Source organism: Lynx rufus, unplaced genomic scaffold (genome assembly GCF_022079265.1).
Source record: "Lynx rufus isolate CCGP_SWC_20201006 ecotype Redwood Valley unplaced genomic scaffold, mLynRuf1.p SCAF_10, whole genome shotgun sequence".
Taxonomy (NCBI): Eukaryota; Metazoa; Chordata; class Mammalia; order Carnivora; family Felidae; genus Lynx; species Lynx rufus.
Genome location: NW_025814824.1, coordinates 84487212 through 84509641, shown reverse-complemented (window position 1 = coordinate 84509641; position 22430 = coordinate 84487212). Strand labels below are relative to the sequence as shown.

Sequence of the window (22430 nt, the reverse complement as noted above, 5' to 3'; positions counted from 1 at the left end):
AGCTTGGTGCCATGTTGATGTCATACACTGCCTGCCTGGCTCTCCAAGGACCTAACTGTTATTTGCCTCCTTTGTCATCATCAGAGCACCTTGGATACTGCCACCTGGGTAGCCACATTTAGTAATAGAATCACCTCACGATTCCTGATGAGACTCTTAATCCAGGAGTAAGGATTCTCTGGGGCCCCTCAGTTGGTACTTGGCCCCTGCTTTTTGAAAACTAGAGCAGAGGGTCCCACCTACCTACTCTTCATGGAGCTGGTGTTGCCTTATGTTTTACTTCTGAAACATAATCAGTAAAGATTTATCGAGCCCCTTCTGTGAGCGCAGAGGCAAGGAAGTCTGAAACAGTTCCTGCCTTCTGCCTGTACACAAGAGGTAACACCAGAAGCAGGTACCCCAGTGTCCCTCCCTAGTAGCAGCTCCCTGTGGAGCTTTGCAGAGTTTCATGTGACAGGCAGAGCCACAAGAGGAGGGCCTTCCTGTGTGTCTCAGCCAGAAGGGTGTTTGAGGCTCACTGTCCAGGACTTCCAGCCCTGACACGGTGGCTGCAGCATGAATCAGAAGCCATCGTGACCTTCCCTAAATACCCAGGCCTATCCGAGAGTTCTTCAGGACTAGGACTCAGCAAGGGGGTAGGGGTCTAGAGTGGAACAGACCTGGGTTCGCACGATGTTCCCCCCCCCCCCCCCCGTTGAGAGATTTGCAGTAGCCTACTTCATGAATCTCTCATTCCTCAGCTTTAAAAGAGAGTGAGCTCACCTCACACCGGTCAGAGTGGCCAAAATGAACAAATCAGGAGACTATAGATGCTGGAGAGGATGTGGAGAAACGGGAACCCTCTTGCACTGTCGGTGGGAATGCAAACTGGTGCAGCCGCTCTGGAAAACAGTGTGGAGGTTCCTCAAAAAATTAAAAATAGACCTAACCTATGACTTAGCAGTCGCACTGCTAGGAATTTACCCAAGGGATACAGGAGTGCTGATGCATAGGGGCACTTGTACCCCAGTGTTTACAGCAGCGCTTTCAACAATAGCCAAATTATGGAAAGAGCCTAAATGTCCATCAACTGATGAATGGATAAAGAAATTGTGGTTTATATACATAATGGAATACTACGTGGCAATGAGAAAGAATGAAATATGGCCTTTTGTAGCAACGTGGATGGAACTGGAAAGTGTTATGCTAAGTGAAATAAGTCATACAGAGAAAGACAGGTACCACATGTTTTCACTCTTATGTGGATCCTGAGAAACTTAACAGAAGACCATGGGGGAGGGGAAGGGGAAAAAAAAGTTAGAGAGGGAGGGAGGCAAACCATAAGAGACTCTTAAAAACTGAGAATAAACTGAGGGTTGATGGGGGTGGGAGGGAGGGGAAAGTGGGGGATGGGCATTGAGGAGGGCACCTGTTGGGATGAGCACTGGGTGTTGTATGGAAACCAATTTGACAATAAATTTCATATAAAAAAAATAAAAGAGAGTGAGCTCGTCATAGGACTATTGGGGACAATAAATGAGACAATGTATGAAAAGTACTTGGACCCTGATAGGTGCCCAACAAAAGGCAGCCAGCACTTGTGACCCGCCCGTTCACAAAGGGGCTATGTTCAGAGGAATGGGGTCTTCGTACCTAGTCCCACCTCCCACTAAGGCTGTCTGCTCTGGAGCTGGTTAGCTTTGTCCTGCTAGGCCAGTGACCTCATTGAGCAGTGTGACTCATGAAGAGCTTTTTATTTTTTAAACTACTCAATGCTGACAGTTTTATCTGGTGGATGTTGTTGTCCTCTCATATTTATTTATTTATTTAATGTTTGTTTATTTTGAGAGAGACGGAGAGAGAGAGAGAGAAAAAGAAAGAGAAAGAATCCCAAGCGGGCCCTGTGCTGTTAGTGCGGAGCCTGACACGGGGCTCGATCCCACAAACCATGAGACCATGACCTGAGCTGAAATCAAGTGGCAGGTGCTCTGCTGACTGAGTCACCCAGGTGCCCCATGACCTCTCAGTTTTGAAGGTAAAATTTTCTGGGGTGCTTGGCTGGCTCAGTCAGTAGAGTGTGTGACTCTTGATCTCAGAATTTTGAGTTCAAGCCCCTCATTGGGTGTAGAGATGACTTAAAAATAAAATCTTAAAAAGTAAAAATAAAGTTTTCTGCCGCTACTTTTCCTTTCATTGTATCTGAGAGACATGTGGGATAAAGGCCTGATAGACTCTTTTGGGCTGCTTCTCAATTAAAATTTTTATATAGTTAGAAGTGATTTTTCTCAACCGGAAATGTTGTTCTAGATAGATAATAATTTAGTCCGTCTTTTTCTTGCTGCTGTTTGTATTTCAACATGCATTTGCAAACTGGTAAACCTAAACTTTCTCAGTTGGCTCTCTGCTGTTGTATCGTTTTCATAATGTCAAAAAGGTAATGTATTTTCTGATGTAGACAAGCCTCTTTCTGTCACCAGAGGTGCAGGTTCTTTGTGTGGCCTTTTCCTGCAGAGTAACACCTACCCCAGCTATTTCACGTGCATGCTTCCAGAATGAAAGTGAATGTCGTCATTGGAGAAATGTAAAGCTATTTATTTCCATTTTGTCTGATGGTTTTACATTGTTTGTTAGGAGGTGCGTCAGGGATTTGAATTAATTATAATTACTGAAAAGACATATACTGATTAAGCAAATAAAGTAGTAAGCCCATTTGTGCCAAGGCCATCTAATTAAATTCTAACTTTGAATAAGCTAGATGTGCATGAAAGATTAATTTTAAGAGGTTTTTATGACTTACTAAATAATGATTCAGGAAAACTTTTGAATTATATCATTAAGAAATACTGAATTTTAAAGTGATAAAACACTTAGCCATGAATGTACTACTGTGTAGAAATTTGTGCGTTTTCAAAAACTGTTCAAAATTAAGGACACAATAAAAAATTTAAGTTGTATACTGACATTTAAAAAATTTGTAATATTTAATCAACTGAAGCCCTGCAAGAAATGAATATGATATATGCATTGGAATTACTTCCTTCAATATTTATACAATTTTATATTCTCAAAATACTTCACCATCTCTGGAATTAAATTGTCCTTGGGGGTAGTGGAGGGTTGTACCAAATTTTCCGTATAATTTAGGAGGATGATAATAGCTGTACTGTAACCTTTTGTAGAGATACATCATCTAGTAATGGAGCCAAGTATACATTCTCCATTGAGTTTTAATTTTAAAAGTTGATATTAAATCTTAAAAAGACTCATTATATTATGGTAATTGATAGAGTTTAAAACATGTAACTCTTCTTTATGGTTTTAAAAAACCTATTTTTACTTTTAAAGCATATTGATTTTATTATATAAATGATTTAATAATGAAGAGGTTCCTATACTTACCCTAGGTGATGGGGCTTAGTTCATGCAAATTACTTTTCCCTGATATCATCATCATTATAGAAGCCATTGTTTGTATAATTAAATGCAAAGTGCTGTGTAACATTAATGATCTAAAGAATCCCACAATGGCTATGAAAATTCAAAATGGACACTTTACATTCCATTATGCTTTAAGATGGCTGGATTGTACTTGTGTGAGAGCACCTTCTGGTATGTGCCGGAACATCCTGAGGCTGGATGAGAAGAGGATGCAATGGCTTTTCTCTTTTAATTACTGAGATAGAGACCTTTGCCTCTTGCCTCTGCTTCTCAACTTTATGTTTGTTTGAAGGGACGATTTATCCAAAGATCTGCCTGGTCTGATTAATAACTTAGGTAACAATTATGAGTAATGACTGACATCCTCGTAGTAGAACAGTTTGCAGTTCACAGAGTGGTTTTACCATGCTTTATTTTTACTTTATATGCCCTACCATTCTTTTGCGGTAGGTAGTCTCATCTCTGTTTTATGGCTAAGGAAATTGGCTTTCAGAGAGGTTATGGGCTTGCCCAAGGTTGCACAGCTCAAGGTCCAGACCAGTTCTATAGACCCTGCAAAGACTTACATAACAAATATAACCCATGATAGTAAAAACTGACAGTATCAGGAGCTGCTTTCTGAATTTAAGACTTTGAGAAAGAAGATGGTTGTTATTCCTGATACAGTTTATGGGTAGGCTTTCGTTTTCTCCTCTTCATCCTTCCCCCTCCCCATTTTGTAAAATTTCTTACCTGTGTTTGAACAAGTTGATATCTTGAAACAAAATTATCCAAGGCTGTTACCCAAATTTCATTTGATAACAGTTAGATTGATTAAACGATTAGCTGTAGGCATTTTGTTTTTTTCAAAAGTGGAAGAAGACTGTCAGAGCCTCAAAATATGGAGGATTTATTTTTAATAGAGGAAAACTTTCCTGAGAGCAACAACCCCCTTCCCTGTTTTGGGGTCCAAGACTATAGATTTACATTTACTATAGATGCTGTAGAAAGAAAATTTATGAAAATAACTAATCTAAGAAAACCTGATGGAAGTACTATTTTCTGTGCTATGTTATACTCTTTGAAAGGATTATAGTTGTAGTCTGGCTCATTCTACGGCACTTAGTAACAAAACTTACTTTGTTTGAGGCTCTCAGTTATGTGAAGGATGTCTGTGGACGTGGAGGTGGATTAGTTACAACTTCCTGAGGGCTAGAAGTAAGATCAGTGCCTGGAATCTGCAGAGTGCATCTCAACAGAAGGAAACAGTTTCAGCCACCAAAACTCTTTGCCTAACAAAGGAAAGGGTCTGTCTCTGAAGGTGTGGCAGGGACCTCATCAGTGAAGGTGTTCTGAAGAGGTTGTAGGACAGCCATTTGGTGAAAATGGCTTAGAGGGGACGACCCTTAAAATTCCTTGCCACTTTAAAAGTCTATGAGTAACAATAAAGTTGGTTTGTTGTTGTTGTTGTTTTTAAGTCTGTGAATGTAAAAGCGGGGGGGGGGGGGGGGGAAGGAAACCTAATAAAATAAACAGCCAACATTTCTTGAGCATTTAGTATGGACTAGGCACAGTGATAAGTGCTTTTTATATGCACGGTATCATTGAATCCTTTCAACAACTCCTGGAGGAGCTTTCTCCTGCTGTGTGGAAATAGTGACTCAGAGAGGTTAAATAAAATTGTCCAAGGACACACAGTAGATGGCATTGCTGAGAATTGAACCCAGGTCTTTCTGACTCCACAACTTAATGCTTTTAACCACCACACTGCACTGCTTTACTAGCTTCTATTAATATAATAAGGATCCACATCAGAACTTGACCTTGTTAAAGAAAGAGTGACAGTTGACGTTCTTAATAATAAAAGCTTAATGGAACCAAGGTTGGTGATTCAGAGGAAATTAATGAGATTTTGTCAATTTTATTTTAAACTTAACTTGTCAGAAAATACAGTGTCCAGTGACAAACTGTAGAAATGTTTTTGACAAATTAACTTGACTACAGGTGCCAGATCAGGGAAATGTTAATTTAATAGCCTTTAAATGTTCCAGATTTATTGAGGGTTAAGATAGCACTACAAAGCCAAGCCCCTAGCTCTGAATGGATTTGTCGTAGAATTTTATACAAAATCTATTCATAAGTTCATTGCTACCGTTTTGAATGTGAAAAAGTGAGTTCTTTCTCTGAGCCCATAAAGCCAGCATTTATTGAGAGCAAAATGCTACTGCCTGGTGTTTGGGATTGTTGTTTTTTTTCCTCCCCATGTAGACCTTCTTTATTTCTCATAGTCAATTAAACCTGGCTTGAACCAGATTTTAGGCCAGATTTTGTTCAAAATCATTACTCTGAACAAATAAAGTCCCTTAGTCATCATCAGAATAATGATTTCAGGCCTGTGTGTACCACGTATGGATACCATGTTTTTAAAGACTAGGCCATAAATTTGTAGAATATAGCATCCTCTGGTCTTTGCTGAGGAAGTTGGGGAGGAAGATACCAGTGAAATGGGACTGTAGCCATTCCTTAATTAAGAGAGTGTTACCTTTGGAAGGCTACAAATAAGCCTCTTATCAATTTGCATCATTACATTGTCTGCATACACTGATATATTTATTTCTGCGTTAAAACTGCATATAACGATCTGCTTCTGCAGTTGTGGCTAATGGAGTAGCGTTGCCTGCTTTTTGTCTCTTTAATTGCAGAAGCCAAGCTGTCTATCCTTTCTCTGTTTCTTTCTCTTGATAGAGAAATTGAACACTTAGCAACAGTTTTGACATCTGATATTCAATTTATTATTGACAAACCTTGATGGGAAGTAGTGCTGCTAACTGAACCTTCTGTCCTTAAGCCTTAATTCAGCTTGACTCACTTTATGTGGATATTTCTTAATTCAAGATTATTTTGAGCTGAATACCATCTATTCTTCCTTCTTTCCCTATTTTGGAAACTATCGCCTGTATAATTTTATGATAGGCAGCAAATAGTTTGCTATTTCAGTTAATAGGATCAGATAAGAAAAACCTGGTTAGAGATGTAATGTTTTAATTCGTCATCACGTTCAAATTCTATGTATTTCGATTCTGTACCTATTCACATTCTATACACTAAAGTTATTTTAAGTTTTTAAGCTTTCGCTTATTAATTGGATGATATGTGAGTCATATTGCTATTTCATGACTGTCATAAAGATGGTTTTCAGAGAGTGAGCATTATGTATCACACACACAAAACATTCATACTCCTTGACCTAGTAATCTACTCCTAGGAATATGTGCACAAACATTTATATAAGAGAATGTTTATGGGAGTATTATTTATAGTAGTGAAATGTTAGAAACAATGTCCATATTTAACAATGGGGGAAATCGGTTGATAGTACCTCTGTGTGCTATAATATGCAGGTATTTAAAATCATGTGTTAAAAGAATATTCATCGTTCATCCCATTAATAGGTATAAGTAGCTACTATATGTCAGGTCTGATACTAGGTGTGGAGGATATTTCAGAGAAGAGAATTCCTGAAGAACAGGGCCTGGGAAGTAGAAGAGGTGTAGCCAGTTTATCCGGGACAGGAGAGAAGTCGTAGGTCTGGTGGGTCCATTTTGAAAAATAGCCTAAGGAGCCCTTCAGTAAGCTGATGCCATACCCGTACTACATTCTCGGCCCTAGGAGACTGCAAAATGAGTGAGGCACAGTTTTTCCCTTTGCATAACTCATACTTACATGAGAAGGTGGGAGGGAGGTGGTGGAGGTAGGTAGAGAAAAGAGTGAAACCTTAAGGCAAGGTAAACTTCTAGGGAGCAGAGAAGAGGGAATTTGGACTTCTACCTTCTGGGAAGAGGAGACGTTAGAAATTGAAGGATGGAAGAAGGGGTACATTTCTTGGTCAGTTACTGTGTGCCAGGCATTTTATACATACCTTATTTGCTCTTCCAAGTAAGGAACTGGAGGTTCTGAAAGGTGCTGAACTCCTAAGGTCTTGGGACTAAGGAAGTGGCAGAGCTAGGCTTCAGACCTGGATCTGTCTCACCCCAAGTCTTTGTGCTCTTAACTACTGTTCAGTAGGCTTTAGCAGTGGTACACTGGGTCCAGAATGTGACAGGTATTAAATACCATGCTAAGGAGCCAGCATGCTGACACCAAGGAGAGCCATCATATGTATGCTTCTGAGTTGGTGACTGGCCAGGTCAGTGATTTGAGTCAAATCCCACTGAGTCTGGAGAGAGAAGAGATTTTGGAGACAGGGAGATGGTTGGGAGACTGCTGCATACAGTGGTCTTACTGGGTCGTGATGAAGTTTTAACTAGGGCCATGCCGGTGAGGATAGGGGGGAGAAGGGTTTGAGAGGCATTTCAGAGGCATTTGGATGCTGATGAGACAGAAAGAGGAGTTCAGGTTTCTAGCCTGAGTGACAAGGGTGGGTGGTGAAAGCCTTAACTGAGACGGAATGAGAGACAAGGTGATGAAGAAAATGGGTCTTGGACGTACCGAGCTTGAGATTGTGACTGCATTTGCAGAGGCATCAAGTCATAACAGAGGCTGTGGGACATGAACTCTGGAGACTGGTTGGTCTTCATGAATCACATTTGTGTTGAAGAATCGTTTTGCTACAGGAAGTACTTTTCTTTTGTTCTGAAAAATGAATTGGGGGCATTCCTTGATTTAGAGGCTTCTCTGGAGAGTGTTGTTCAGCTCCAAATTTGTCAGCTCATTGTAGGTTTATTACTTTTTATTCTTTTTTTTTTTTTTTTAATAAAAATTACTTAGCCTGCCATAGGAAGGTGTCTGGGTTATATTTTCAGCTTATTTTTCCCAACAGCCTGTCACAGACCTGGCACATAGTATGTTCTTAATAAATTTTGCCAGATGACTTGACATAGGCTACATTTTCAAAATTGGTCCTCTCTCTCGTACCTAAAAGTCTTAAGCCCTGTATGGTGGTTTTTTTCTATATCCTTTTTTGTTTGTAATTGTAACATTTGCTATTTTGTTTCTGGATTGTAAAAATAGTATGTGCTCATCGTAGAAAATGTGGAAAAATATAAAGCAGAAAATTAAAATCACTCATAATCCCATGTCCTGGAGAATTCCTGTTCACTTTTTTGTATATTGGTATAGTAGATATTTAAATACAACAAGTGTCTTTTCCTTGGGTTAATGGTTCTGTTGGATGGAAGGGTACTTTTTTTTTCCCTTGGGTGTCTCAATCAGTTGAGGGTCCAATTCTTTTTTTGTGTGTCTTTCTTTTAATTTTTTTTTTTTAATTTACGTCCAAATTAGTTAGCATATAGTGCAACAATGATTTCAGGAGTAGATTCCTTAATGCCCCTTACCCATGTAGCCTATTCCCCCTCCCACAACCCCTCCAGTTCTCCATATTTAAGAGTCTCTTATGTTTTGTCCCCCTCCCTGTTTTTATATTATTTTTGTTTCCCTTCCCTTATGTTCATCTGTTTCGCCTCTTAAAGTCCTCATATGGGTGGAGTCATATGATACTTGTCTTTCTCTGACCAATTTCGCTTAGCATAATACCCTCCAGTCCCATCCACGTAGTTGCAAATGGCAAGATTTCATTCTTTTTGATTGCTGAGTAATACTCCATTGTATATATGTACCACATCTTCTTTATCCATTCATCTATCGATGGACATTTGGGCTCTTTCCATCCTTTGGCTGTTGTCGAGAGTACTGCTATAAACATGGGGGTGCATGCGTCCCTTCAAAACAGCACACCTGTATCCCGTGGAGAAATGCCTAGTAGTGCAATTGCTGGGTCGTAGGGTAGTTCTATTTTTAATTTTTTGAGGAACCTCCATACTGTTTTCCAGAGTGGCTGCACCAGCTTGCATTCCCCCCCACCTTTTTTTTTTTTTAATCTAAGAGGCCTTTGCCAACCCCTTTTAGTCTGGGTTGCTTCTGAGCTCCCACAACAGCCTGTACTTCTCTTCCTTAAAGCTTTTATCACCTAGTATACAATGTAGACCCTTCAGCAGACTGTGAGTTTGATGAGGGTCTATCTGCATTGAGTCTCTCTTGATTTTGTCTTCAGAGCCCAGCATGGTGTCTATGGGTGTTGGTTGCATGCATGAGTGACTGAGAGGATGGTGCTAGCCCAGTTTTCCTTATCTCCATGTTGACCCCTTCTTTGTGCTCTAATTATGCCTCCCTTTTTCCAGTTCTGTATTGTGGAACACGTTAAATTGCCTTGCAGTGAAACTGTATGATATGATCTTTCTTTATTGCTAGTTGCTGTTTAATAGTTAGATGTTAGGTCTATGGAATATTGCTTGCCTTGATGTGTGATGAATACTCTTAATCCTTTGGTCACCTTATTTTTTTTATAAGTTAATTACTTTCTATTATGTTGATGGATTGTTTTATGTTTTAGATGATTCCCTCTAAATATTGCAACACGGGAACTATTAGGTAGAGCTAACTGCCACCACCTTGAGTTTTTTCAGAAGAGGCTCCTTATTAAAAAATACATATTTTCAGGGTTTGTGCAAGGCACTTTTTGCCGTCATCAGTGCTCAAGATGGAATTAGAAGATTAAAAAGATAAAGTGCTTCATTCATTTAATAAGTATCTACCATATTTATTCTCACAGTTTCCCCACACTCGCTATTTCACCGTGAAATAAAGATGATAAAGGGATTCATAGGAGCACCATGTCACTCTCTGCCCTGCAGTCGACCGACAGCAGCCACGGTCTCTGGAGCCTCAGTCCCCTAACACTTCTCCTTGGGCCGCTCCTCAGATTCACTGCTTTTGTAGGAGACATCTTCAGGCCGCACTTCCCGTGTGTTTGTGAGAAGGGCGGGGCAGGCAGACTTATGGGGGTGCGATTCCTGGGGGAGTAGGGAGTGATTAAATTGAGAACTTTAGAGAAAGAAGTCATTGGTGTTTAAAGTGGGGGCTTTGGAATCAGACAGGAGTGTGAGTTCTGCTCATCCACCTTGGTTGTGGGAGCTTGAGCAGATGACTTCTGAGCCTTAGTTTTCTCGTCTGTCATATTAGGGTAATGATAGAATTCTACCTCTTAGACAGAATTAATTGAGATGATTTAGGCAAACATTTACCAGAGCTTATTTAACAGTTAGCTCTAAATAAATGCTGGCTCTTGGAATAATAATAAGTATTATTATTAGGACTCCTTACAGCATCCATCTTTGTCCTCATGTGACTGTGTAATAGGTCTGAGTAATAGAAATGAGTCTGATCTAAAAACTTAGGTCTTTCTGACACATTGCTCTGCATTTCTGAAGCACTTTACAGTTTGTGAAACACATTCACACTTCTCATGCCAGAATTCCTTATGGCGCTTCAGCTCGTTCTTCAGAAGGAGGAGGAAGAATAAACCAGTTTGGGCTGTTGGTTTGAAAAGGAGGTTGAGGAGAGAAATAAGAAGGCAATAAGCCCACTCCAGAAAGATGCCATTGTTTGAATTTTAACCTTTTGACTGCCTGACAAGATCAAAACACTTGCTCTTTAGAGACAACTTAGCTAGTCATTGGAATTATTATTTCCCAGCTGAAAAACACACGTGTGTGTGCATGCATGCGTGTATGAGTGAGTGAGAGAGAGAGAGAGAGAGAGAACATTATTGTAAGAGAATTACTTTTTTTAAATTTGCCTTATGACAGAGACAAGACTAAAAAAAAAAATCAGTGGATCTAATGGTAGATTCTAGGTTAGAAGTGAAATTTCTCTAAAAGTTTTTAAAACAGATTTTATGTATTTCCTCACATAAAAGTTCCTATCTTTCTTATTTTTTTCACCCTAGAGTTGTAGTGTTAAAGATGGAAACACTTGATTGCTCAAGTACTTGCATCTCCATCCACTACCAGGAAACAGACCCATAGAGGAGGGGCAAGATGGATGCATGGAGGAAACTAACATTTATTGTGTTACTGCCGTGTTGTCCTGGTAGGCATTTGAATCATCCATGCATTCATTCTGTAGTTCAACAGATTTTTTTGGAGAGGTGTCTGTGCACCTGCATGGTGCTAGCCATTGTGTAGAGAGCAGTAAACAAAGCAGATGTGATTATGACTGCTGTCATGGAAGGAAGGTCAGAGGCTAGTGAGGAAGGCATACGCTGAAGGTGTCCATAAGCAAATGTATAATATCAAATTGTTAAGTGCTGTGAAGGAAATGAACAGGATATGTGTGAAAGAAGAACTGTGAAAGGGACTTCTAATAACAATAATAATAATCCTTAAAGGAGTCCTCTGATAGGTATGTCCTATCCTTATCATCATTTTTAACATAGGAGGAAATGGAAGAACAGAGAGATTAAGTAACCTGCCCAAAGCCACACTTTGAGGAATCATTGATCATGAGAAAGAGCCTTCTAGATATAGTGAATATAGTGAATAGCACTTCTGTGGCCTTGAAAGTGGGAGAAACAGGTACACACGCGCACGAAGCACATCTTGAAGGCCAGTGTAGCTGAACTGTGATAATCAGGCAGGAGAACAACAGTAGATGATGTTGGAGAGGTAGGCAGGGGTCAGAACATGCAGTGCTTTGTTAGATACTACAGGAAATTTGGATTATTTCCGAAGTATCATGGGAACCACTCATTGAAGGAATTTAAGCAGAAGTGTGATATCACATTTGAGTTTGAAAAAAAAACCCCAAAACTCTAGCTTGTATGTCAAGAACAAATCGAAGTAGGCAAGAGTGCATGAGGTCAGGAATCCAGTAGAACAGTCCAGGGGAAACCTAATGGTATTTTGGTGGCAGTGGGAAATACATATTTTTCAATTTTTAAAATTGAATTAAAACTCATTACATAGAATTTACTATTTTAATGATTTTAAAGTATAATTTTGTGGTTTTCGGTATATTTGCAATGTTATACAGCTATCACCACTAGTTCCAGAACATTTCCATCACCTCAAAAAGAAATTTCATACTTGTCAGTTTCCCATATCCCCCACCCCCACCCAATGTCCTGGCAACCACTAATCTTTTTATTTATGTAGATTTGTCTGTTCTGGACATTCCATATAAGTGAGTTCATACAATAGATGACCTTTTTATGCGCTTCTTTCTCTTAGAAAAATGTTTTCAAGCTTCATCCGTGTAGTAGCATGTGCCAATACTTCATTCCATTTTATGGCTGAGTAATATTTCATTGTATACATTTCGTTTGTGCATTCATCAGTTGGTGGACATTTGCATTGTTTCCATTTTTTTTCAAGATTATTTGTTTATTTTGAGAGAGAGAGAGAGAGAGAGAGCACAAGCAGAGCAGGGGCAGAGAGGAGAAAAAGAATCCCAAACAGGCTCTTTACCATCAGAGTAGAGCCCATTGTGGGGCTCGAACCCACGAACCACGAGACCATGACCTGAGCCGAGATCAAGAGTCAGGCGCTTAACTGACTGAGCCACCCAGGCGCCCCTCCATCTTTTTTAATGTTTATTTATTTTGAGAGAGAGAGCAGAGGAGGGGCAGAGAGAGACGGAGAGAGAGAATCTGAAGCAGGCTCCATGTTATCAGCACAGTGCCTGATCTGGGGCTCAATCTCATGAACTATGACATTGTGACCTGAGCTGAAATCAAGAGTTGGACGCTTGGGGCGCCTGGGTGGCTCAGTCGGTTAAGCGTCCGACTTTAGCTCAGGTCATGATCTCGTGGTTCGTGAGCTCAAGCCCCGCATCGGTCTCTGTGCTGACAGCTCAGAGCCTGGAGCCTGCTTCGGATTCTGTGTCTCCCTCTCTCTCTGCTCCTCCCCCACTCATGCTCTGTCTCTCTCTCTCCTTCAAAAATAAATTTTAAAAAACCATTAAAAAAATTAAAAATAAAAATAAAAAAAAAAGAGTTGGACGCTTAACCGACTAAGCCACCTAGACACCCGTTTCCATCCTTTGGCTGTTATCAATAGTGCTGCTATGTACATTTATGTATGTTTTTATGTGAACATGTTTTCAGTTCTCTTTAAGTACACTTAGGAATGGAATTGCTGAGTCATATGGTAACTTTACGTTTAAGTTTTGAGAAACTGACAAACTATTTTTCCACAATGGCTACATCATTTTACAGCTCCACCAACAATATATGAGGGTTCCAACTTGTTCATATCCTTGCTAGCTTTTCTAATTCCTGCTATGAAAAAAATATATATAGAACCATCCTAATGTGAAGTGGTATCTCATTGTGATTTTGATTTGCATTTCCATAACGAATAATGAAGTTGAACAGTTTTTCGTGTGCTTATTGACCATTTTCATATTTTCTTTGGAGAAATGTCTATTTAAATTCTTTGCCATTTTAAAGATCGGATGGCTTGTCTTTTTATTGCTTAGTTGTAAGAATTATTTATATATTCTGGGTCCTAAATTTTTGTCAGATATATGATTTGCAAATATTTTCTCCCATTCTGTGGGTTGTCTTTTCACTTTCTTAATAATGTCCTTTGAGGCATGCAAGTTTTTAATTTTTATAAAGTCCTGTTTATTTCATTTGTTGCTTTTGGTGTCATATTAAAGAAATCATTACCTAATCCAAGGACATGAAGAATTTACACCTATGTTTCCTTCTAAAAATTTTGTAGTTTTAGCCTTAAATTTAAAGCTTTGATCCATTTTGAGTTAATATTTGTAGATGGTGTGAGGTAGAGGTCTAAATTCTTTTTTAAAAATATTTTTGTTTTTTATTTTAGAGCACGAGCAGGAGAGAGGGGCAGAGGAAGAGGGAGAGGGAGAAAGAATCTTAAGCAGGCTCCAGGCACAGCGCAGAGCCCGACATGGGACTCAGTCCCATGACCCTGGGATCATGACCTGAACCAAAATCAAGAGTCAGATGCTCAACCAACTGAGCCACCCAGGCGCCCCTAAATTCATTCTTTTGTATGTGGCTGTCCAGTTACTCCCTTTGCTGAAGACTTTTTTCTCTTTTGAAATATATTTTGCAGTAGTCACTAGAACATATAAGGGAGTAGAAGGCAGGAGGAAGAAAGAAGAATCAAGATTACTGATATAAGGAGCTGTGTTAGTGGTGGTAGCATTTACTGAAATGAGGGAGAGTGTTGTTGTTTGGAGTAGGATGGAGTGAGGGATAGTGAGAAGTTCAGATTTGAACTTAAGTTTAACTTGTCTGTGATACTTTTCTGCCTATGGTATAGACAGTTTGATGTATGAATTTGGTTCCAGGGAGAAGTTTGAGGTGGAGATAAGGTGTGAGTGTCAAGAGGATATAGATTGTTTTATAGCTCTGGGACTGTGAGAACACTTAAGGAAGAAATATACAGAAAGACAGACACGAGAGAGCCCAAACTAGAGGCCAGAGAATGCTAACAAATAGAGACTCTAGAGGTGAAGGAATCTGCAAAGGAGACTGAAAATCAGAGACCAGAGAGGACTGAAAAAAACCAAGAGTGTAGGTCATGGAAGCAAAGAAAGGGAGAGGCTGATCGTGTAGGAGAAGGTGAAAAAGTAAGTGAAGGATAAAGTCCTTGTGAAAGTGAGAGCCAAAGGGACACAGAGCATAAGTAGAGAGATTGCCCTTTAATGAGATGAGTGACACTCCAGTGTAGGGAGTATGTGTTGTTAAATCCAGGTAAGTTTGTCAATTTATTGAGGGGACGATAAGAGTTCCTTTCTGAAAGCTCTTATTTTCTTAATGAAGAATAACATTTGTCTCTGTTGGCAGTACATGAGCGAAGCATAGGAGCCGCGGTCAAGGCAGGCTCATGAGAAGTAGGAAGGGGGAAGGAAAAGTATGCAGTGGTGGTCTTGGCATGAGGTGCAGGTTGGATCAGGAGATGTCATAGGCTTGTTGTACAATGTTGAATGTCTGTTTGAGGTTTATCATAATGAGCTTAAGGTCAAATCAGTCTGTGCAGTTACATGATTTTTCTCCAGCAGTGTTTAGCTGGGGAATGCAGAGAGTTAGGTTCACCAAGGTTGGCATTCTGCCAGTTGAATCCCATGGAGGAAGAGAGTGTTAAAACTGCATTTACAAAGGAATGCTTACAATGGTTGATCAAGTAATCTGCAGGGTGGTGTGGGGAAATAAGGGTGACATCATTTATAGTGGTGGATCAGTAGATTGTAGGTTGAAGAATTTGGGGACTAAAGTGAGATTAAAGTATATTCAGTGAATAGACCTTCTAATTTGAGATTTTGGAGTTGGTACAGATCTTTGGTGTACCCACGGCCATAAGTGATTGAAGGTGGAGTGGATGAAAAGGCATGGGATGACATAGTCTAGGGATTAAGACACTTGGATATTACATGGATTGTTCCTTTAGATGGAATTGCCAAGAATAATGATAGGTGTTGGGGTGGGACACAGACTCTTTGGCGAGGGAGGAGCATTTCTGGATGGTCAAGGGAGGAGCATTTCTGGATGGTTGGTGGATAATAGAAACAAAAAAGGGTGGAGAGAGGATAGTGTAGTCGGGAGGTCTTGGGTCTCCAAGGAATAGGGATTTTTGCCAGAGAGGAGAAATAATAATTAGGGAGTAGCAGGGATAAGAATATGTACTCAGCCTCCTGGCCTTGAGGATTTGGGGGTTAAAAAAGAAAAATGTCGAACAGTCTTCTGGACAGCAGAGGAAGCAGTGTCCTTAATGACCAGCAGGTTTTAATTAAGACAAAGAAGTGAAGGGAGTATTTTTTTTTAAAGAAGTGGTTTATGGAAGTTTGCTGGTTAGTGTAGGAATTCCACAGGAGAGTGGAAGTTTCAGGAGGGAGAAAGGGTAAGTGTGTTGGAGGGATTGAGGGTATATAGAGTAGCGTGGGTGTACTAGTTAGGACAATAATGGAAGACCAGGGACCCTTGAACCTCAGTGCAGATGACTGAAATAAACAGGAGTACTGCATAAGGGAATTAGGCCCTTCACCCCCACCCATCGAAGGCAAGCCCTTGGTTCCCGTGCTGCGGGCCTAAAGGCTTCTTCACAGAGTATGGCAGCTGCCCATGCCGCTTATCCCAAAGTCTCAAGGAGTGATGTGGCAGTTTTCAGCTGAGGTCAGGGCCTAATGGTGACTTGTCCAGGGTCACAGTGAGTAACTAGCAAAGCACATCTCCTGACAACCAAACATCAGGTCTGCTTACCACTCTTAATTTGTTAATTTTGGTTTTAGTCCTCATTTACCATACTGCAGGCAGAGCTGGGTCTCTTAGACCATTAGAAAATGAAGATTAAAGGGAGGGAAAAACTCCTTAGAACTAGACAGTGTTTCCCCTCTGGAACCATTTCAGGCTCTCAGGCAGGTCTGTGCCAAAAGGATGAGAAATGGCTGTGCTGCACACAGGCCCTGGCGAGCAGTCATTGCGGCCCAGTAGGGTCTGTGCGACCGTGACCGTGTGCGTTACTCTCATGCATGTGTTCTGTCCACAGGGTCATGTCGGCACAACAGCAACCAAGAAGATCGACGTCTACCTCCCCCTGCACTCGAGCCAGGACAGACTTCTGCCAATGACTGTGGTGACAATGGCCAGCGCCAGGGTGCAGGACCTGATCGGGCTCATCTGCTGGCAGTACACAAGTGAAGGACGGGAGCCGAAGCTCAAGTAATCCTTCCTCTTTTTGGCTGCTCTAGTTTCTGGCTGTCTCCGGGCCACCCATGCTGCATTCTGGGCCCGGTCAGTCTTTCCAGGCATTGGCCTGGGAGCCAGACATCCACACGGATCCAGGTCAGGTTGCTCACCAGATCTTGGGCCTGGGTATCCCAGGCTTATCTCAGAGAATCCGCGTACAGAATAGGCTAATAAGTTTGTGAATCCAGACATGAGACAATATATTTTAGCAGTTTCCAAACCCTCTTATGGTGCTTGCTGATAAAAGTTGCATGGGAGGCAGTAGGAGGGAACTAATAATTGTTGAACCCCTACCATGATTTGGGCAGTAATGCTAAACCTCTGCACACCTGATTTCTCATTTAATTCTCCTGGCTCTCTGTGAGGTGAGCAGTGTGATCCTTATTCTGCAGAGGAGGAAACTCTGAATCAGAGAATTGATATTTGCTTAAGTTCACGCCATTGGGACATGGCAGAGTCCAGATTTGACTCCCGTTCTGTTTGATGCTAAGGTTTTTGCATTATTTCCTTTAGGTCTGAAGGACCTTGTTGTTAGTCAGTGGTACAGTTTTTCTCTCAATCACTAAGCTCTATTCATGATTAAACAATTATAGGAAAAATGTAATGCTTCAAAGTAGAATTTCTACGTGCATATCATGTAAAGTGCTTTGCTGCATCGGTTCCCCCATACTTGAATATCTTATCTGACAGCCATCCTCTTCTGTTTGCTGTGCTCTCTTCAGCAGTAGGACTTACAATACAGCAAAATGTAGTGGATGCCTTCATTTTGGAAATGGATTCTCATGGAGACTTTCTCTTCTCTTAGAATGGTCCAGTCTGTGGTCAGTTGCTTGGTTGCTTTTTCTTCTTGAAATACATTACATTTGCACTTAGAATTATTTTTTCAAGTTCTCATTGACATTGCCTCCACTTTGCCTGAATACACTGTGAATATAATGTTTATTGCTCCTGTGGCAATAGAAAGCCTTTTTGACCACCTAGGCTCAGAAAAAGACTTGACCAAGGCTGAGCTATAGTGTTACCCTTTTTTCAGCATGAAGTGTAAACAAAGTAGAGAAAGGAGTCAAAGTGCTGGTGACTTTACACATGTTGTCTGAGTTAATTAAGAGATTGCTTAGTGCAGGCACTGAGACCAAGAGACACAAAGGATTGCCTAGGGTCACACGACTAGTAAGGAACAAGAGTCAGGATTTGTGACATACATGTTACAGATGAGGAAACTAAAACTTAGAGAGGCTAAGTCACTTTCCTAAATCACACAGTAAGTGGTAGAACTAGCATTAAGCCCTAGGGATCCCTGGCTTCAGAGCCCTGGCTCTTCACTATTACATTATACCCACTATGACTGTGTGTGGGTCATATTAAAACATTCATTGAGTTCCTACTTACTGCAGGCACAGTGCTAGATCTTGACATCCAGAAACGAAAAAGGCAGGTCATGCCATTAGAGAGCTTACTATCTAAGGTAGATAAGCAATAGGAATACAGTACAGTAGCATGTAAAATCAGGTTCTGTGAGAATGTCTGATCCCATATTTGAGGATGAGAATGGAGTCATGAAGAGCTACCTTGATTATACATCTAAGCTGAAACTTGAAGGAGTAGGGAAAGTGATACAGAGGGGTTGAGAGGAGGGTGTTCTAAAACAGAGGGAAAAGCATGGACTTCTGTTATGATGATCCTTCACATTCAGGCTTTAAATTCTGAATTCTGTTCCAAATACATAGCAATGATAAGTGAAGTATGTTACTGACATACCTGTAGTTGAATAACAAGATAAACATCCTGGTAGGCTAAAAATGGAACCAGGTATGGAAATAGGCAGCATGTGCAGGGAGTTGATTCTTTTAGGGTGGTACTTCCCAAAAAACATGTTGTGATTATTTTCAGGCTTTGGGGTAGCTAGGCAGGGCCTGGGGTGGTTGGAGCCCCAGCTGGCATTTCTGGGTAGGGAAGAGTCTCATCCCTCTACCCATGTACCATACTCATACTGTTATTTTCAAAGTATGCCGTGATGTCAGAAAAGAGTAGGAAACACTGCTTGAGGGTATGGAGACCAGAGGAACTTTGTGCCTGGATAGGGATCAGAGGAAGTCTCACTGCTAGAACCTGGGAGCTGGGATGGGACTGTCCTACTTATGAAAAGAAACTGAACAAAGCTGACTGAGTCTGTGACTTGTTTCAAGTTGTGTTTCTGGGGTGGTGAGGGAATAGAGATAGCAGTGCTACTGGGACCTGGCCATGACATGACTGGGTTTATGATCTCCCTGGTGGTGTTTGCAAGGTATAGGGAACCCTGAGCTGCTGTTATAAGACCTGGTTGTATGGTGGAGGCCTCTGCTTGGACGAGGATGGAAGACGGTGGCAATAACTGTAAAAACAGGGAGGCAAGGAGAAGGAGGGAGAGAGAGAAAGAAACTGTTCCTATTCAAGAGGAGCTAGCAAATTAAAATTCTCAAACAAGTATAACTACTAAGAAAGACAATAATTAGGAGATGAATTCACTCCCAACAGAATATAGTAAAGCAATCTGCAAATTAACTTCAAATAAATATGTTTAAAATCATCAAAGAGATGAAGGAATAACATCCATGGTAAATTCCTAGGAAATGGTGAAACAAAACTAAGCAGATGAGAATTAACCAGTTAGAAGAGAACCAATTAAAGGTACTGGAAATATAAAATGTGGTTATTAAAGTAACAACAAAAGACTATATGGGATAAACTCTAGACTGGACACAGTTAAGAGGGACTGAGATGAAAGATACTACCAGTGAATTCAACCTAGGACGTGACACTAACACACACAGATAAGGAGACACAGAGAATGGAAGACGAGTAAGTTAAGAGACGTGGAGCAAAGATGGAGAGCCTCCCACTTGTGAGGCAGAGAATGGAAGGAATCTCAAGAAACAATATCTGAAGAGAGAATGCCAGACTATTTCCTAGAACTGGAGGCAGATACAAACTAGTCTTCATATTAAAAGCACATACAAATGAAATGGATGAAGGTTAGCCTTTACAGCAAATTATGCTGGAGCAATGGGACATCCATACACCAAAAAAAATCAACCTAAACCTCATACACCCTGTAAAAAATTGATTCAACAATGAATTGAGAATGAAATGTAAAACTTTAAACTTTTAGAAGAAAGAACAGAAAACCTTTGGGACCAAGAGCTAAATGAAGAGTTCTTATATATGATACTGAAAGCAGGATCCATAGTAGAAAACAAAATGTTAATTAGACTACATTAGAATTAAGAACTCTCCCTTCACAGGAGCATCTGCGTGGCTCAGTTGGTTAAGTGCCAGGTCATGATCTGGCAGTTCGTGAGTTTGAGCCCCACATTCGGCTCTGTGCTGACAGCTCAGAAACTGGAGCCTGCTTTGATTCTGTGCCTCCTTTCTCTGTGTCTGTGCCTCGCCTACTCGCTCTCTGACTCTCCTTGTCAAAAATAAATAAACGTTAAAAACAAACAAAAAAAGAACTTTCCCTTTACAAAAGATCCTTACTTTCTTTTTCCACGCCAGAAGCTGTCAGACAGCCATTCTGCCTTCTCCTTTCCCATGGGCCTAGGGTCTTCAGCTTTACCTGGCCAAGGGAGACAAAGCATGGTGGTGAGGTGGGGAGATGGGCCTGTTGCCAAGAGTCAAAACAGTAGAATTTAGGGCAAAAACACATCAATAGGGATATTTTGGTAAACTACATAATGAAAAAAAGGAATAGCCCCACCAAGATAACATAATGCTTCTGACTGCATATGCACCTAGCAGTATAGTACCAAAACATTTTAAGGGAATTGTAAAGTGGCATTGAGTGATCCATAGTCAAAATGGGAAATTTTGATGCATTCCTACCAAAAACTGATAAAGAGATGAAAAATAAGTGAGGATTAAGGAAGATTCAAACAATTTAATTAGCAATTCCAAACCCCCAAAGTAGAGATGATCTCTTGTACTAGTTTGTAAGCCTCTGAAATTGAATAAATCTTATTAATATTTATATTCCGGAGGTATCCAGCATGTTCACGTTTTTTAATAGTTGCTCTGTAAGTATATTGTGAATTACAAAGTTACATTGATTCTGGAGAAACCATTGATCCTTTGAAATTTTTTGCAATCCTCATGTAACAGTGGATTTCACAGTTTTGTTTGGTATAAGACAGTCTATAAAGTAAATCCCTGGGATCTCTTCCTATCAGGCAGTACAGTACAAGGTATTTTCTTCCTGACCTATTTGTACTTAAAGTGTTAGAATAGATCCTTCTTTGATCTTTTCCAGTGGGTTGGCCCTGCAAAGAGCTCTTCATTCACAGGGGGCCAAATTGCTAGATGCATGGTTTCAGTCTGGTTGTTAAGAAAACAGTTTATTTAGAAATACTGCTCTCCTGTTTCTGTGCCTTGAAAACTATCAGTAGTAGTAGGCTTTGGCCCCAGGGAAGGAATGGAGAATTTGGCTAGAATTTTTGGCCTCCTTTACTCTTCTACCTGTTAACTCTTGAGCAAGATGGAATGTGGTACTTTAGCTAATTTCCTGCTTTTTTCATACCCTGATTTTAGGAAAAACATTTGTAAGAAATGAACTGAAATCATTTCAGTCTCTAGGTAGTTGAATTTTTATACTTTGTTGTGTAGATTCATGTTTATTGAATTTTCATCAGGAAACGTGGCCTGTAAAATTTCTGCTTAGAAATTTATTTGTTTATTTGTTTATGGGGGCTTACTATACAATGAACTTTCATAAATATTTTGTGGATTCTGGAAACATTCTCTGTAGGTTATAGAATTCATTATATTCTTATTAAAATGATATATTTAATTACTATTACATTCTTATATTTTTGACTATTTGGTCTATGGATGATTAAGAGAAATAATGTTTCCATTTTCTTGTTTGTTTTTGTCAGTTTCCCCTATGATTTCAACAGTTTCCACTTTACATATTGCAGCGCACAAAAATGTTCGTGCATTTCATATCTTTATTGTGAGTTGTACTTTTTTCAATATAAAACAGCCCTCTTTGTTTTATGAATTGTGTGTCCTGCCCTTTTCTTTGCTTTATTTCAGTAATAGGAGCTTTTCCACCTCCTGTTCTTCGCGTTTTTCTAATCTGTCTTTGTTCAGCCTGTTACCTTTGCCTTTTTGTTTTAGATATGTTGAATACTTTTGTGAGGTTTTTCTTTTTTAAACCTGCCTAAATCACTATCTTTTTTTTTTTTTAAGATTTTATTTTTAAGTGATCTCCACACCCAACGTGGGACTTGAACTCTCAATTAGCAATAATCGCGCCTCGGATAAACCTCATTGGCTACAATACTGCCACTGCGCAAAGCTGAACTCTCAACCTCAAGTTCAAGAGTCACTGACTGAGCCAGCCAGGCACCCCTAAATCATTGTCTTTTTTATAGGGGAGTTTCTCTTACTAAACATTTTTTTTAATATAAAATTTATTGTCAGATTGGTTTCCATACAACAC

At 40.1% G+C, this 22430-nt stretch overlaps 1 protein-coding gene and 1 non-coding gene across 7 annotated transcripts in view; one reads left to right on the top strand and one right to left on the bottom strand.

Moving 5' to 3' along the window:
• The window catches only part of MAPKAP1 (MAPK associated protein 1), a 244506-nt gene that overhangs the window by 91870 nt on the left and 130206 nt on the right, over positions 1 to 22430 (top strand). For all 6 annotated transcript variants that reach the window (XM_047069551.1, XM_047069560.1, XM_047069567.1 and 3 more), the window contains one exon: positions 16752 to 16924. In XM_047069551.1, the coding sequence (XP_046925507.1) occupies positions 16752 to 16924 (173 nt within the window). The remainder of the gene's footprint in view (positions 1 to 16751; positions 16925 to 22430) is intronic.
• Positions 22151 to 22288, bottom strand: LOC124505470 (U4 spliceosomal RNA). The gene has a single exon (XR_006960663.1). It is a non-coding gene; the product is annotated as a U4 spliceosomal RNA (small nuclear RNA).